Source organism: Tribolium madens, unplaced genomic scaffold (genome assembly GCF_015345945.1).
Source record: "Tribolium madens isolate multiple individuals breed KSU strain unplaced genomic scaffold, Tmad_KSU_1.1 Scaffold_96;HRSCAF=242;Tcas5.2_LG5, whole genome shotgun sequence".
Lineage (NCBI taxonomy): Eukaryota > Metazoa > Arthropoda > Insecta > Coleoptera > Tenebrionidae > Tribolium > Tribolium madens.
Genome location: NW_025401068.1, coordinates 1,517,625 through 1,536,595, shown reverse-complemented (window position 1 = coordinate 1,536,595; position 18,971 = coordinate 1,517,625). Strand labels below are relative to the sequence as shown.

The 18,971-nt window shown below is 29.3% G+C and overlaps 1 protein-coding gene and 1 long non-coding RNA gene across 2 annotated transcripts; one reads left to right on the top strand and one right to left on the bottom strand.

Moving 5' to 3' along the window:
* Positions 1-6: 6 nt before the first annotated feature.
* LOC123013942 (long-chain fatty acid transport protein 4) lies at positions 7-17,729 on the bottom strand. The gene is made up of 9 exons (XM_044412824.1): positions 17,565-17,729; positions 11,222-11,526; positions 8,381-8,769; positions 5,851-6,082; positions 5,532-5,733; positions 1,116-1,308; positions 784-1,065; positions 425-736; positions 7-374 (listed from the first exon to the last, which is right to left on the bottom strand). The coding sequence occupies exons 1-9, from the start codon at positions 17,592-17,594 to the stop codon at positions 220-222; spliced, it is 2,100 nt and encodes a 699-aa protein (XP_044268759.1). The 5' UTR covers positions 17,595-17,729; the 3' UTR covers positions 7-219.
* On the top strand, positions 5,410-11,921 carry LOC123013944. The gene is made up of 3 exons (XR_006413287.1): positions 5,410-5,452; positions 11,199-11,283; positions 11,330-11,921. It is a non-coding gene; the product is annotated as an uncharacterized LOC123013944 (long non-coding RNA).
* Positions 17,730-18,971: the final 1,242 nt, after the last annotated feature.

Sequence of the window (18,971 nt, the reverse complement as noted above, 5' to 3'; positions counted from 1 at the left end):
TACAAGTCCTTGTACCAACCATATATTCGCAACAGTTTTATTACATAAATATGTATAGTTAAACTTAACCAAAAAATAACAATTAAAAAATTCTACAAATACGTATATAAAAAATACGCTTTTGATGCTTAATTCGAACACTGCTCACGCAATACGTCCCTAATATTTTTCAGTCATTTGAGGTGAATCACAGAGGCCGAGTACGTCACTACACATTTATTACACTCTGATTATTCCATTATTAATCTGCTGATATATTTCTGGCGTGACTAAGGAATAAGTGCCTTTACTGTTCAAATAATAAATATCATCGTTTATCTTATTAACATCAAATCCTTCTTTCTGTAGATCATTTTTCTTCAATTTGTAAGTACCTAAAAGCAACGATTAAATTCGATGTTAATATTAAATCACACACACCAACCTGTCATATCTAACTTCTTCAAAATTCGAATAAAAATCGGTCTAGCATAAAACGGTAGGGCCTTTTTGGTGCCTTCTGCAAGTTGTGCGAGGTCAACTGTTCCCTCAGGATCAAAAATCGCTGCCATTCCTGCTCTTCCCTCAACTCCTCTAATCTCAACACCGTAAACTACCACATCTTTGTACGAAATAACGTTACTTAATACTGCTTCAACTTCCGAAGTTGAGACATTTTCGCCTTTCCATCGGAAGGTATCACCAGTTCTGTCCTTGAAGAACAAATATCCAAATTCATCGGCGACTAGAATATCTCCTAGACAAAGAATTAAAACTGGAAATCAATTTTTTTTCATTTCCAACCTGATAAAAATGCTTTATCGCCTCGGTGAAACACATCCGTAACCACCTTCTTCTTGGAAGCTTCCTCATCCACATAACCCAAAAACGCACGCGATGGGTTATTTGGGATGATTTTCCCTATGAAAACGCCAGGTTCGTTGGGTTTGCACGGCACGCATAACCCATGGGCATTTCTGATGGGCTCTCCCGTCTGGGGATCGACTTTTATTATAGAAATTGGATATACGGAAGGAATGATTCGTGAGACGAAGCCGATTGCCCCCACAGTATTGTCCACATTGACTGTAAAACAAAAGTAAAATTACGGTTTTTTTGGGATAGTTTTCGCTCACCAATGTTAGCGTTTCCCTCAGTGGCGCCGTAAAATTCGGCCACTTTCGGTATTTTGAACCTTTCGACGAATTCGGACCAGATTTGCGGCCGTAGGCCGTTTCCGTATATCATTCTAAGATGGTGTTGGGTGTCTGATGGTTTTGGGGGCACTGCGAGGATGTAGCGGCACATTTCTCCGATATATTGAGCAATCTAGAGAAGGAAAGAAATGGTACATAAACGTGGGGTGTCAATCAATTAAATTTAACAATAACCTAATTCTAGACTAGATTCAATTCACAACCTACATAAATGATAAAGATTGAGTTGAAGAGTTTCAAACTACGAAGCAACAGTTTTGTACGTATGGTTGATTGCAATTATCGGTAAGTTTTTCTAAAACAATCTATGTACCGGATTTCTTTAACAATTTCAGCAATTATTAGAACAATGAATATTTTGCTGTATTGTTTTACGGACAACTGTCTCAGCGGCGAGAGCAAAATTTATCGTTAATTCAGAAGTAAAAAATAAGTAGTTTAACAAAACTAAATTTTTCTAAAATCATTACTGATAAATTTAAATGAAAGCTCTTTCACAGTAATCTCCAAATACATGTAAGCAATTAATAATTCGGATACCGTTGTGCGGAGTATTCCAAACAAGATAAAACAATTTTGAATCATTAGTTTTTATTATGGTATACAAAATACATTACTCCAACAAATTAAGGGAATAAAAAAATTCTAAATTTTGAATTTAAAGAAAAGACACTTTAAAGCTTTAAATTTCTAGTCTAGAGATTTTTTAGAAAAAAAAATCTAAGCTACATTATCACACAATGACATACAGGGTGAATATAAAGTATGGGAGCAAGCGGTTTTTTTTCAATCATTTGCCTTCAATAATTATTATAAATTAAAGTAATATAAAAAATGTGATTGTGTTTTGAGAACAAAGTTTTGTTTTTGAGCATGGAGTAGTATTTACTGTACTAGGTCCATGTTTTTGAGTTATGCGACTTTTTTTGTCAAAACTGGAATTTATGTAAAAAAAAAATTTGAAAAAATTAAATATTAAGTAGATAGTTGTAATCCTTAGATCATAACTTTTATGAGAAAATGGTTTTGTAGTGGGTTGCCATTAAAAAAAATTTAAAAAATTCTAGAACTCAAAAACAAAAGAAAATTTCGAAAAATTTTATTCTTGATAAAACATCACATTTTTATAGTACTTTATTCATCAATTAATTTTTCCAAAAAATAAATAGTTTAAGCAAAAAACTTTTCGTTCAATTGGTATAAGAAATAGTGACAGAAAAATGTTGTAATTTTTTTTTGGTTCAGGGATTTGAGGATTTTTTTTTAAGTTCAATCAATGTATGGACCAGATAGCTTGTTCATTTAGCTTTAATTTGCTTTTTTATGTTCTCTTTACGTCAATTTGTCGTTAAGATATCTGACTTTTAATGAAAAAGGATCCTTTTGTTTTTGATCATGGATAAGAAAAAAAGTAACTTTCTTCGTTGTTTTAGTAAATGTACCGTATATGCATAAATACTGATGGGGAGACCAATGTTTCTAGTTTTTCACAGCTTAATGTACCCTTAATAGCCCTGGAAAGTTTTAAATCGATTCATCAAATCGTTTTCTCGAACTGATTGATCAAAGTTTTACAAAAGAATTAAAGGAACGAGTGTATTGTTTTTGAACATTGAACATAAAAAAAAAAACAGTTTTTTTCAACTTTTTAACAATGAATAGTTATTTATGATGATAAATAAATTGTTTATCTACGAGTGAAAAAGTTAAGTTTAAATATTTTTTCCATGTTCCTGGTATTTTATCTTACTTGAAATTATTCTCTAGGGCGAGAGTACTGACACACCCTTTAATTTTTACTTTGTTATTGTTACTTTGCTAGTATAACAATAAACTTTGAGAGAACAGGACCTAAGAGAATATTTTTCCTTTTATTAATTATAACCAAAAACTCTCACAAAAATGGATCATTCAATAATATAATTTTGTACTTTTCTTTGACCTTCCAACAGTCAAATGTTAATGAACTTTTCAAAACAACTCTGACGTCAGCTGATGATTACAAGAGTTTTCGATATTTTTGGCTTACAAAATTGGAAGTACCTAATTATAAATGTTAAAAACATTGTTTTATGCATCGTACTAGATTTAATTATTTATTATACAAGACGATAAAGAGATTCTATGAGTGAAAAGGTTAAGTTTACGAGTGATGAAGTCACGAGTGGACTTTTTCACGAGTAGATAAACAATCTTTATCGTCGTGTATAATATTTCGTTTTAATTTGTACTCACCTATCAGAATTTCTTGAATATAAGCAGTAGATAAAAATTACTTTATTTCACAAGATGATAAAAGACTACTTTAACTACTTAAATTGGTTGATAAAATATATAAACAGTAGATAAAAATTATTTTATTACACTAGACGATAAAAGACTACTTTATCTACTGAAATTAGTTGATAAAAGCACTCTTTAACATTGAGTACAAAATAAATATTAGTTATTTGTAAAATAAAAAAAAATCGGAAAAAAAATAAAACATTCTTTTTTTGAATGTTCGTAAATCGAGTGCTGAATACAGTTTGGAGGTAACAGTTTTTGATTAATTCAATTAATTTGAGATGAGTAAAATTAGGGTATGCAAAGGCTGAATGATCTTAAAAATTAGTCATTATTGTTTCTTGAAGTTTTTACAAATTTTCAATAGTAAAATCCCGAGTGCATGCCAAATAGTCGACAAATTTGCAGAGTTCACGAAGTACACGAGATAAGAATTAGAATCAATTTAGCATGCAGGAGGACCATTTTATAGGCTATTTCCCAAACAAGATTTACAAAAACAATATTTTCAAAATTAATTTATTTAGCTGTTAAAATTAGTTTTGATGACTAAAAAATTGTTATAGCTTGAGCATATAGAGAATGTTAATACAGATTGAAGCAGAACAAAATTCTTTTCCATTTAATAAAGAAAAATTTGGAGCGTTTTATTTAGAAAAATTGACTTATGAGTATTTGAATTTCCCCAAACGCAACGTTAAATTTTGGGGATTTGTTAATATTTAAATTATGAATCGATCCTTTCTCTTTTAAATAACCAAATATGATTTCATAATAATTATAAATTGTCTAAAAATCTCAAAATCGGCTGAACTTAGGTATAAGGAATATTGATGATAACTGTCGTAGAATTAATCGGAATCCAAAAACACAATAAAAACATAGCTTTCTATTTAAAATAATAAAGTTGATATCCACTTCCGATATAACCATCTTGAAAATATTTTCATTGAGCAGGACCTAACTGAATATGGCTATACCTATACAAATTTTTAGACAAACATCATTATTAGAACTCCCAATACTCTAATGTGAGGTTTAACCAAAATATCTTGTTTATTGAATAAGCATATTTATTAATTTATTCATATTATGTTCATGTTTTAGTATGTTTTTTTTTGTTATTTTACAAGATAGTATTCTTATACAGGGTGCGCTAGAACTCGCCCCATATAAGGTAAGATATAATATACCAGGAACATGGAAAAATAAATAATAAAATTTCTAAGTTATGAGAGTTAAAATTTTTCACTTTGACTCTATTTATTTGTTGGAAAAATAATTTTCCAAGTTTTTTTGCTACAGCCTATAAGAAGAGGAAACAAGGAAGCTGTATTCTAAATTGTAACTCTGTTCAATGTTATTTGTCGCTTTTATTGGCAAAATTTTGATACCTTTACTAAATAATTGTAAAAAAACATATACAAGATCTTCAGTATCATTAAATAGACATAAAAAATGTCAAATGTCAAAAAATAAATGTCAAATTTTTTTGACAGATAGACTTTTTTAAACATTTTTTCCATGTTCCTGGTATCTTATCTTACTTGAAATTTTTCTCTGGGGCGCGAGTTCTGGCGCATTCTATATATTTTATTAATAAATTTATAAAAATAATTATTGACTTTAAGACTACCATGATGGATGTGGGAAGTCACGATGGAACACGGGCCCGTTAAGAGCTTCAGTACGCCACTGTGCTGAATTATCGCGTAATTTGAATCTGATTGCCTCAATTTTTATTTTCAATTTTATCAATTTTTTTCAAGTAAAATGTCAGTGACCACACACGAATGTAAATAATTATTATTCTTAGCCAACTTGTTATTCCACAATGCTGCTTTTTTGTGAATCATGTTTTAAAATTCTAGTACACTTCTCGAAAACCTACAATAATAAATTTATTTTTTTCAGCTTGAACCGTCAACCGCTTGCCGACCTTGATCAACACATTGTTGGTGTTCCAAGGTGTATGTGTTTCATTTCGTATTTTTGGTCAATTAAATCAAATCAAACCTTGACTCGCTCAATTTTAAAAACAATACTTACCGTGCATTTGTATTTTTCGCAGTCGGAAAAATAAGCGGACGCTGAAAATTTCTTCCTAATGACTAAAGTAGCACCATAAATCAGCATTTGTCCCACTGACATGCATCCTCCGGCAGTGTGATACAACGGTAACGGCGTATAAAAGCAATCCGAGCTTTTGAATCCCGCCAACCAATGAATAGCAGCAGCGATGAAAATGTAACTACAACACAATGATACTTTTATAGAAAGAAGAATACAAAGTTCAAGGGGGCGATTTAAAATATTGTTATTATTTATTATTATTTCGCAAGGAAAACTATTTGCTGACGAGTTTTACCGTGAACTGTTGATGACGGCAGCTTTGGGCAATCCGGTAGTCCCCGAAGTGTAAATATACACCAATCTATCATGATGGTGAAGTTTTTCCGATATGCTGGGGGGCGTCGGGGGCGCATCGTTGATCAGTTGTTGCAAATCGCGGAATCGTTGATCGACGTTCAACTTGTCGTTGACACACAACTGGTAAAAAGTGACTTTCGATTCGATTTTTTCGAAAATGTCGATTATTGCTACAATTTATTGTTAATTAACAAACCTTAAAATTATTCAATATATTTGTTTTCATATTATAATAATGTGCATCGAAGTAGTCGTTGAAAGGGATCATTTTAGGGTGGCAACCATGCAGTGACGTACTGAGCAGAGTTCCGCGGAATACGGGCCCGGGCCCTAAAGGGGCCCGCACGAGTCCTTGTCGTTGTCCAATTAAAAGTTACGAATTTAAGAAAGTCGAAAATTATTATTTTTTAATTAGGTGTGATGACTCAAAAAATGTTATGTCTGCTTGGGCTTATGTTAAGGTTGAGGATGTTAAGCAGAATTCTACTCCATCTAATGAGGAAAAATTTAAAGCGTTTCATCTAGAAAAATTGACTTATGTGTAGGTATCTTTCCCCAAACGTAACGTTAAACTTTGAGGGTTTGTTAATGATTTTTTTACTTATAAATCCACCGATTCTTTCTTTTTTAATTTTTAAAATACGATTTCATAATAGTTAAAAATTGCAGAGTTAGCGATTTTTGAATAGGAGGGTTTAAATTCAAATATTTTCAAAAAGTCTGAAAATATCAAAAAAGGCTGAACTTAGGTATAGAAAAGATCGATGATAACTCTTACAAAATAACTCGGGGAATCCAAAAACGCAAAAACGAGTACGACCTAACTGATTATGGCTATATACAGTATGTCCCCGGATTGAGTTTAAAAGAGGAAAAAATTTTTTATCTTTAATTTTACGCCAAAACTGCAAAGGAAAAAAAGTTTTTGCTTTACTTGAAACCACCAAATCTGTAATTAAAACTTCATTATTCTAACTCTGTAGAAAGAAAAGTTCATTTTTCTCTTGATTTTGGACTTAATAATTTTTCTCTGTTTTTTAAACAGCTTTAAGGTAAAAACCCAAGTCATTTTTAACAAGAACTATCATTATGTAATTAATAAATTAATTGTCAAAGTGACATATAGTCGTCAAATAATTAAAACCGCCAATGTGATAAGACTTAAAAAGCAGAGAAAAATTATTCTCCGGGTGTACAACAAAAACAAAAAAAAGCACAGAAAAACATTCTAAGTCCAAAATCAAGAGAAAAATTAACTTTTCTTTCTACTGAGTTAAAATAATGAAGTTTCAATTACAGATTTGCTGGTTTCAAGTAAAGCAAAAACTTTTTTTCTTTGCAGTTTTGGTGTAAAATCAAAGATAAATTTTTCTTGTAAACTTAATAAGGGATCATACTGTATATACAGCGAGTTTTAAAATGATTTTCATCTAGTTGCTTATGGAATTTCCATGCAAAATAAAAAATGTCGCTTTAAAAACATTGAACCTAGTTAACCTCAAATGTTAATTTATTTCAATTGACAGCTATTACTGTTGACAAAACTATCTCATTCAGAAAGAGTAGAGCGGCACAGGTAAAGAAATTCTATATGCGAGTAGATGAAAATTATTTTAAAACATGCTGTACAAATTTTTAGACAAAACTCTTTGTCAAAACTTCCAATATTATTTTAACAGTAGCATGGTAGGGTAGGAAGGGAGGCCATGCAGCCGCGATGGAACATGGGCTCGTTAAGGGCTCAGAACGTCACTGAACCATGCGAAAATTCAATCTTCCCTAAAAATAATTTTGTCAAATAATTATGTATCCCAGGTAGCACAAAATAATTAAAATTAATAACATAATTAACATAGGGTAGCAAACTTAAAAACTTTTGTTATTACTGATGTGATTAAATTTCTTCTGAATGAGATTAATGACATTTTTTGTGTGAATCGGCCTTTAAATTAAAGATGCATTTAGACTTCTACAACCTACTTGATGCACATTAATACAAGTGCGCCAGAACTCGGGCCCCAGAAAAAAATGCCATGTAAGGTAAGATACCATGGAAAAAATGTGTAAAAATTCTATCTATAAAAATTTCGAAGTTATGTGAGTTTAAACTTTGCACTTTGACTCTATTTATTTCCGTTGGAAAAATAATTTTACAAGTTTTTTGCTACAGGCTATTAGAACAGAAACCATGGAAGCTGTATTCTAAATTGTAACTCTGTTTAATGTTATTTGTAACTTTTATTGGTAAAATTTTTGTACCTTGAATAAATGATTATAAAAAAACTTATACAAGATCATCAGTATCATTAAATAGACATAAACAAGTCAAATGTCAAAAAATAAATGTCAAAAGTTTTTGACAGAATTTTTTGAACATTTTTTGTCATATTCCTGGTATCTTATCTTACTTGAAATTTTTCTCTGGGGCGCGAGTTCTAACACACCCTGTATAAAAACAGTATAATTACCATCTGTTAAATCACTTCCGAAAATGACAGCGTGACTTCCAGCAATCGTGATGGAATGTACGAGTGAATCCAGTCTTTGGTTGGTGTTTATTAGTGGTGTTATAACACCTAGTTTCGATAAACCTAGCCATAGAGCAATAAACTCGGGCCGATTTTCCAAAAATAAAGCGACAACGTCGCCTTTTTTATATCCGTGACTTTTAAACACGTTCGCTACTTTATTACTGTAGTCTTCGAGTTGAGCAAAAGACCATTCTTGATCTTCAAAAAGAATACAGGGTTTGTTAGGGTGTCTTTTTACGTTTCGTCGGAATATATCGGCCAGGGTTACGTCCTCTCTTTGCCATGATTTTATTTGAATTAGAAGTCTTACATATTTGTAGAGAGCCCTGCAATAATTGCATTATAATGTAAAGATAAAATCAACATTGCAAAATACACAAAACCGCATTTTGTTCGGTTTGTTTTTGGTATTTGTACTTGCAATTGGGAATAAATATACATAATGGCAAGCAATACGAAACAGGATACAAGAACAATACTATTATAGGTAATATAGGGCATGACTTGTCACAATATTCAATTGTTAACTACTCATTTATAATTTATTAAAACACGATAAAAGTGATAAATAACTACATAAGCAAAAAGTCTGAATTTTTCTTAATGTAATTTAACTTTGTTTATTGGAAATTCCTCTATTCCATTAGAAAACACTCAAGACAGGTTTAAAATCCTTGACCACCAGCAAATTATAATGTGTTTATAAAAACATAACGTACACACAACAAGATCAACTTTTTAATTTTGTGTGTGAAACAATGTTGCAAAAGGGACATTGTTCTATTAATTAAAAATTGCAATTAGCACAAATGATGAAAGTAATGGACTAGCGATTTCACTAACCAAAATAGAAATTAGAAAATCTACACACAAAAAAAAAGATAACAAACATGAATATTTAGATTAAAAAAAGTTAATTTATTGTATTAATCAAAAAAACTGTGGATGCGAACTTTTGTCCAAGTTAATGTTATTTTTTTTAGTTATTTAGTTCAATTTGTCTAATTAATTTTATTAAACTAATGTAACTGTAACTAATTTAAATGTAATTGTCGGTATTTCTCCTTGTTAATGAAATTTAAATAACAAGTTTATAAATTCTACCCAATTAATGAATTCATAATACATAGGTACTCACAAACTTGGTATTTTTTTTAATTAATAGGTAATATTTTTTATTTGATAAATATTTTACAATGTTTCTTGGTAGAAAAATGTATTTTTTAAAGTTATTGACCGGATCTATTATACAGATTGTCCCAGAACTCGCGGATCAGAGAAAAATACATGGAAGTGATAAAGTTCAGATTTCAAGAATTTTGAAATTATGGGGGGTTTAAATTTTACATTTTTATCCTATTTGATTCTGCTGGAAAAGTAATTTTTCATCTTTTTTTCGCGGCAGGTTATTAGAAGAGGAAACAAAGAAACTGTATCCTTAATTGTAACCTTATTTGCTAGCTAGAATTTTTTAAACATTTTTTCGTATTCCTGGTATCTTATCTTACTTGGTATTTTTCTCTGATTCGCGAGTTCTGGGACACCTAAATAAAAAAGATGATTTATTGTATTTTATTTAAATGACCGTAAAAGTTTTCTAAAGGTGACACTACTTTTTTAATAAGAAAATATAATACATTCATTTTTGTTTTAGACCAGAGTAGGCTATTGTGTGTAAAACAAAAATGAATGTACATATTACAAATATGTAATTTAACAGCTGACGAGTGAAATACTCTTACATTTTTATATTTCAAACATTCAATGTTAATTTAATTATAACAGAAAAGAATGATGTAAATTATTATAGACCCACGTCCTTGATAAATCGTAGGAAATTTTCACTGACGTATTAAAATTATGCTAATTACATTATCCAATTTGGTTAAATTTCACTCAAATATAAAAAACTGAAGACGATTAATGCAATTTCTCGTCTAACTTAATTAACTGAATGCTCAAATAAATACACTACTTCACAATTTAAAGTGGCTCTTCAGCTAAAAAGATATTTATTTTGTATTATGCCAACAAATGACTGCATATATGATATTTTAGTAAGTTTTTTGAAGTTAAGTAAGTAAAAAAAAGTGATCCACTTCAATTGTGGCGCACTTTTTGCAAGTATTAAAAGTTGCAAGTCGTCTCAAAAATTATAATGGGACAACGAGGTGTCTTTACGTGTATTAAATTGCTAATTTTGAAAAGAAAATGCCATATAATATGCAAAAAATTCACAATGATACGGTTTTCACAGTCATTACATAAAATCGAATGAAATTTACAAGCAATTCATTAATTTCAGCATAAACTAACTATAAAAACCGTAAGTATGTACATACATAAAAATTTTCCATATCAAAATTTAATAGTTTGTTGATTAGTGCGTTTCGTATTGAGTTTTAAAATATTACATCATTTAAAACATAAAACAATTTCTGCTGGTTGTTGATTTTTAAATTGTTAATCTAAGTGATTGCAATTTTAAAATTCATATATTTGTTATTTTAAATTAAACTCAAGAAAAATATAATAAAAAAAATCACGAGTATTACCTACAAGTTAACTTCAAAAAAGTTGCATTTTGAAAGAGAATGAAAAGATATAAGGCAAAACGTAACCAAAAAATTAACTTTATGAAAAGTTTATCCTTTCCCTCCTGATGCATATCTTATCAGTGTGATAAATTTGAAATATGCACGTGCTTGGACTAATAATAATAAAAAAATTTGAAATAAAATAATTTTTGTTTTAGTAATGAAATGTTTGAAGACTTACTTGAGGTCTCTGGGGGCGGTAACAAGGGCCACGTAGAACCATCTCCACTTTCCAGCGGCAAGGTATGCAACGATAGCAACTAAAATTAATTGTACGAGACTTTTCCAGCCTAGGAAGAAACACACAACGGCACTGATAGCCACCAAGACTGCAAATATCGCTGTCATGACCAGTATCCGCCGTATTAGGACACGAACTGGTCTTGTCTTCAGACTTTTGTGTCGCGTGGCGCTTTCTCTACTTGACTCCTGGCCAACGGCTGCTTTCCCGCTCTCCAAATCCGCCGCCTGGCGATTTTCACGATTCTGCCATCAACAAAAAGTTTCTTTTACTTTTCGAGGTTAAGTTGTTATTGACATTTTGAAATGTCAAAAGGGGTGCAGATTCTATTTTTGTAAAAATTTGAAATTTGACGGCATTGTTCATTTAATAAAAACAAAACAGAGGTTAATACACATTCAGAAAATTAAAATATTTATATATTTAATAAGCTAATTAACAATAAAAATATCTTGCACTGGATTAATTTTAATATAGGTAACTAACAATACACCGTAAATACTAACTCATAATTTGGGAACAAATAAACTTTTATTTTAAAATTTAGTTTAAATAGGTATATTTTAAACGATTTAATAATATTTTAATAACTTCAATAGACTACAGTTTCAAATAATATCGCAACAAATGTTTATTATGTTGCCTACCCCACTAACCATTTGCAGATGTCGCTGCTATGTAAAAAATAGATTTCTGCAATAATTAATTAATTTTAATTTTATTTTGTACTCAATGTTAAAGAGTGCTTTTATCAACTAATTTCAGTAGATAAAGTAGTCGTTTATCATCTAATGAAATAAAGTAATTTTATCTACTGTTTATATTCCAAGAAATTTTGCTAGATGAGTACAAAATAAAACGAAATATTATACACGACGATAAAGATTGTTTATCTACTCGTGAAAAAAGTCCACTCGTGACTTCGTCACTCGTAAACTTAACTAAATCTAGTACGATGCATAAAACAATGTTTTTAATATTTATAATTTATAATTAGGTACTTCCAATTTTGTAAGCCAAAAATATCGAAAACTCTTGTAATATATTCATTACCTAGCTGACGTCAGAGTTGTTTTGAAAACATAAGTTCATTAACATTTGACTGTTGGAAGGTCAAAGAAAAGTACCAAATTATATTATTGGATGATCCATTTTTGTGAGAGTTTTTGGTTATAATTAATAAAAGGAAAAATATTTTCTTAAGTCCTGTTCTCTAAGTTTATTGTTATACTAGTGTGTCAGTACTCGCGCCCTAGAGAAAAATTTCAAGTAAGATAAAATACCAGGAACATGGAAAAAATATTTAAAAAACTCTACATTCTCTAAATTTTGACATTTACTTTTTGACATTTTTTATGTCTATTTAATGATACTGATGATCTTGTATTTGTTTTTTATAATTATTTGGTAAAGGTACAAAAATTTCGTCAATAAAAGCTCCAAATAATACCGTGCGATCAAAAAAATAAATAAATTAGAGTACCTAGGCGTCGATTAAACTCTCAGGACTGCCATCTGAAGGACTTTAATCACCGCCTATCTAATTTATTTATTTTTTTGATCGCACGGTATTACAGCCTTCTTGCTTCTTATTCTAATAGCCTGCACCAAAAAACTGGGAAAATTATTTTTCCAACAGAAATAAATAAAATTTAAACTCTCATAACTTCGAAATTTTTATAGATAGATATTTTTGACATTTTTTCCATGTTCCTGGTATCGTACAGTTGGAGACAAAATACTTTGGCCGTCAATGTCACTTGAGTGACATTAAATTGTAAAGCATGGTTTAGGACTGTTAACCTTATTTTTAGCTATTGCCAATCACAGTTGACAAGTTGTACATATTTTTGATAGAAAGATATGAATAATAGCGTCCATTAATTTGAAATTGTCATTAATTTTAACGTTAAAGTTTGAATTACATTAAAGTGTCAGAAAAGTGACGACCAAAGTATTTTGTCTTCAACTGTACCTTCTGGGGCGCGAGTTCTGGCGCATCTTGAATAATAACAAGTGAAATAACAAAGTAACCATATATAGTATAACAATAAACTTTAACAGAACATGACCTAAAAAAATATTTTTTCCCTTTATTATAACAAAATTGTAAAGTATATTTCATTGAAATTGGCATAATAGGTGGCTATGGAATTTCGTATTTAAGTTTGTAGCCCTGTGCATGTCCCTGATATAACAGCTGATGGGGTTTTTGTTTTTCTTTGATCACTTACCTACATGGTTTATTTAACTGACATGACTGACATTTGTATTCGTTTTTTCACTGTTTTCGTTGGTTGTTCGTTATTCCTACTATTTTTTCAAATTATAATTAAAAGTAGTTCTCTTCAGAACCCCAGATTTAAAGTACACGCTAAGGTATGTTTGAAAACATAATCAATTTCTTTTTGTTCCTGTTTTAGGCATTTTATGTTAATGGAATCAAGTATACCAATTTGAATTAAGCCAAATTATTTTATCCACGGCAAAACAAGATTTTTCAGGCTTCAGTACGCGAAGCTTCATTTTGTACAGATTTCCTTTTTCCACTCCGATCACAACAACTTTACCATTGTTTAAAAATTCACAATTTTGTCCTACATTTTTAATGACAAAATCCAAACCCCTTTTGGCTGCAACTTTCACGGAAAATAAATTGTGTTTCATCTCCGGTGTGAATAAAACGTCTTTTAAAATTCCTGGAAGCCACTTATTATCAACGAAAGTCTGTATTTTCTACAAAGCAAATAGTGTATGTTTTTGGTGTCAAAACTACACCTACAAAGGGATGAAACTTTTTATGGAGAAAAACTCTCTCTGCAGTGACAAATTTAGTTCCTTAATATGTAAAGCTTTTTTCACATTTAAAGCGCAGTTTACACAATCATGGCCTACTGTTATGCCAATTTAAATGAAATGGATTATATGTTGTTGCACTAAAAACAAAAGTATTAAATCTCTTCCTTATTTTTTCTATAATAATGCCTATTTTATATTTGTGAAAACATTAGTAATTTGAAACAAAAGTTTTGCAGACTTTGTTTTACTAAAATAACAGATTACTGAAAAACTCACTGGAAGTAATTTTATTGTTTTGGCTGAAATTGCAAACGGAAATAATTGGTGAAAGAATAGAATTTCTGTTACCTACTAACACACATTTGCTTGAACACTACGCGAAATGTGAATATATTTTCTTACACGTACCTCTTTTTCTACATACATTTTTTAACATACTTAAAGTTATACTGAATTTGGATATTGTTTGCTTAACTATGTTCAAAATATCAGTAATTATTCTTGTGATAAAATTGCTTTTGTTAAAAGTATTATTTTCTATAATTACTGGTATTATGCACGAAAGGAAAAAATATGTTAAAGATGTACACAACAAGTGGAACATTCAACAACATTCAAGGATGATGAATAGTAGAAGAAAAATCTTTTTGCAAATTTTTATCCATGTTTATGTTTATTAATAGATAGTTATATTTATTCAAAAATAGTACATTTGAGCTATGTGTCACTACTTCCGTGTGTTAGCTTAGGTAATAAAAATACATTCTCACAATAATTTGCAAAAATTCTTAATTGAGTCAAATTTTGTGGTATTTAAAACTTATATAAGAGTGGAAATCCCTACAATATTTCGTCGAAAATAGACGAAAATAAATTTTTAATGCTTACCAAAATCAAGGTCAAAGACGTAAATTTCATATAAAATATACTGTGTGTTCCATTAAACAATTTATAAACAGTAACGATTCATTGGTAGCGAAAGTTTTTGTACCTCGTCAATTTTCTACCATTCTGCATAATTTTTTTTATATTAAGTAGTGGCACTTGTAAAACAAATTTTGGCAATGTACTTACTTCACCTTAAAAAACGCATCTGTTGAGACTTTGTCATTTGAAAAGATACGAGGTATTCATATTTTGGATAATAATATTAAAAAGGTAATAAGTGAGGTCATTAGTTGTAAAAATATTAGTTGGGGTGCTAATTTATAAAGTAGTAAATATGCATATTGTCTTTGTACAATTTCCATAAATAGCAAAGAAATAATAACTTATTAAAATTTAATTAACAACATTATTAAATTATTTTGAATATGATTCTACTAAATTCTAGTTCATTTAAATGTCAATACATATCATAACCTTTATGTACCTATTATATCAAAAAAAAAAAAACACGCAAATTGTCAAAAACAAAATTGTCAAATTTTTCAGAGATTTACGTAGTGTGAAAAAGGATGTTCCCAAAAGGGTTTTAAAACTATTAAATGAAATGTCTTATTTGGTGGTCTTGCCAGTGCAGTGTTATAGTCAGTGTTAAAAACGAAATGGAAAAACTTGATAGCAGTTTGGAAGATGCCTGACAATTATGAGATTGTGAATTATGAGAAAGACAACGTCAAAAAACTGACATTGATTAACAGGCCAAATTACATTATAAAAAAAAATCAATTTGCGTTTTTCTTGCACTCAAGTGTAAATTGTTTCTGATAATAATAATAATAGAATAAAATATAGATAGTTGCAATCGTTAGATAAAAACCTTTATAAAAAAAATGACTTTATAGTGTGTTGCCTTGTGAAAAAAATTTTTTTTTTCAGAATTCAGGAAAACAAAATGTCCAAAAATTTTATTTTTGATAAAACGTCACATTTTCATAGTACTTTATCATTCATCAATTTGTTTATTCAATAAAAGAAATAGTTGAAGCAAAAAACCTTTGGTTCCAATTAATACTTCACCTGGTATAAAACTCTGACGAAAACCTAATTAATGATGATATTATCTCTGTTTTTTTAATGTATGAAATTAAAAACTTTATGTAGTTAATTCTTGTAATACTAATCATAAATGATTAGGAAACACGTCACCGAAATACGCTCGGGAATAACCAATAAAAATTTTCTGTAATGGCTCACGTGGCTCTTTATTATTCCATTATTTATGAAGGCACTATACAGGGTAAATATAAAATATAGAACCAAACGGTTTTTTTAAATCATTTGCCTCCAGAAAATAATAATTAATATAAATTAATGTAATATAAAAAATGTGATCGTATTTTGACAACGAAATTTTGTTTTGTTTTTGAGTTTTTTTTGTCAAAATTGCAATTTATGTAAAAAAAATTAATGAACTATAAAGTAGATAGTTGTAATCCCTAGATCATAATCTTCATAAGAAAAATAGTTTTATTGTGGGTTGCCATTTAAAAAAATAAAAAAAATGTAGAATTCAAAAACAAGAAAAATTCGAAAAAATTTATTCTTGATAAAACCTCACATTTTATAGTACTTTATCATTCATCAATTAGTTTTGTCAAAAAATAAATAGTTTAAGCAAAAAACGTTTACTTCCATACTTTTTATTCACCTGGTATACCAATATTTAAACGTAGAGCTAATAAATAAATAAATTTTAATAAATATTTTTCAATAATGTTTTACGGAAATTAAAATAAGTTTCCGCAAATGTAACTACCAGCTAATATAGGAGGATTTAAAATGATAATTCAAAACTAGAAAACTTTTAATAGACGGGAAAAATTATACAAGTAGTATACAAGTTTTACGCAAACGTGTAATTTCAACGCTTTTTCAACTATTGCTCCAATCTTCGCAATTATTTTATTTCATTAATTGCGAACTAGGTACTAATTCACATATTATATAAATGTTTCAACTTTCGAAACGAGAGATTTGCGTTGCTAGTTAAAATTCATTTTTTTTAATGACTAAAGTAAAAAAAGGACAGTTAATAATGTGTGACATTATACGATAATATATGACACGGATTTTAAAAAAAAATAATCTAGACAAGACGAAGGTTGCAATTAAAAGTTGTTGTGATTACAATAGGCAATATATTATAATAATTATTCGTCATTTCATTCATAGAATAATTAAAAATTCTTCTAGTTTGATTAAGAAAAAAACATTTTTGTTGCAAGTGTTATTATACCTAATGAATTGCGAACCAAATATTTTTTTAATTTTTTAATAGTTGTAGAGGGAATAGAGGAACGATTTTACACGGGGTTCAGGTGAACTAAATTTCTATTTTATCTATAAACAAACAGTTAAGTCTTAGTAATAATAATTTATCGTAAAACGAAAAAGACTCTAGCTTTATTTTAAATAGAAATATCAATTACGAAGGTTATTGTAAAGACAATAAATTAATTATCAGTGACGACAGAAAAACTTTGCGAGGTCTAATTACACTGTAACTTGACAAACCTAATTCAAAATAAAAAAAACATACTTTTGCATTTCCGTTGATTTTTTTATCCATATTGAAAATGAAACCGGTCTCAAGCACAAAATTAGCACTCACTGTAATAAACCATTATTTTTATTGACACCAAAAACAAAGCTTTCACAAATAACGGGAGTTCAAGAACTATTACATATAGACGTCCGCTATTCTTTACGACAGGTCTTTGAATGGACTCTCAGGAGTTTTCAACCTGTACCCCTCTTCGATTTCATTTCACCTCCTTTATCGCCAATAAAAATACGTCCTGTATATTATATAACAAAATAGATTTTTACTATCATGAGAAATGCCATCTAGAAATACTTGCCGTCCTAGTTTTATTTATTTTTTTCATTTGTGAAGTTTGTCTTTTTGGTCCGTTTTTAATATTATTAAGTTTAATTTATGCTTTCTAAATCTACTAAGTAGGTAATGAACATTATATGAATACAATTCTACTTTCTACGGCATTTGCAAAAAATCACTTCTGAACAAGCAGATGAATAAAATAATCACGTAGAGAAACTCTCTTATGCAATACTAATTCAGAAGAATTATTTCGGATTATTAAATTTAATTACCAATAATTGAATTTCCAAAGGAATATGCTTAAAAATTAATTAAAAGAAAACGTCACTTCTAGGAAACTTAAACAATCGGAAATTAATGCACGTTCTTGAATCATAAATTGAAATACCTAAGCACACAATATGGCAATGTTTATAGTGCTTATGCGGTACTAATGACATCTAATTTTTTTATTTGTATTCCCCATTGTTGTTCTGCTTCAAGAAATATAAAATTTTAAACACGGGAAGAAGTAGAACATAAAAAATTACACGCTAAATCTTGAAAGTTGGGACAATTATTGTGTGCTAGAAAATCAATTAAAAGTTTGTACAATGTTCAAATAATTCGACCTGAATTGAACCATGTCGAGTTAAACGTACGAAAATTTTCTGTTAGTTTTCCGGTTGTTGCAGCGTGACCTAGTCTAGCCAAAATTGAGTAAAACCGCTCATTAAATAGCAATTAATAATGAATGTATTAGTAAAAAAGGGATAATTTTGACACATGGTTACATCTGTCTGATAGCTTTATTGACTTTTGTGATAGATTAATAGTTGCTATCGCTTGTTGAATTAGCTAGAAACAACTAAATTTAATTTTAGGAATATTACCCGCAGGTGTGATAATAATGAATGACGTCTATTGTAATTCTTGTGATAAATAAATTAGTTTTTAATAAGATATGACCTAGGTTTTGTGTCAATACAGTATTAATTTAAGTAAAAAGAGAAATAATTGTGGTTTCAATAAAAAGATTTAGCGCAATAACTTATTCCTATGTATATTATAAATCATGTTCATGTTGACATTGTAAAACACATTTCAAGACATCGTTTCTAAAAT

What these genes read in the sequence shown, in the direction of transcription:
- LOC123013942 (XM_044412824.1), bottom strand. Translation starts at nt 17,594, where the DNA reads ATGGATAAAAAAATCAACGGAAATGCAAAA. An exon ending in CGGAAGTGATTTAACAGATG is followed by an intron (nt 6,083 to 8,380) that starts GTAATTATACTG and finishes AATAAATTGTAG; the next exon opens with CAATAATCGACATTTTCGAA. An exon ending in GCGAAAAATACAAATGCACG is followed by an intron (nt 1,309 to 5,531) that starts GTAAGTATTGTT and finishes TTCCTTCTCTAG; the next exon opens with ATTGCTCAATATATCGGAGA.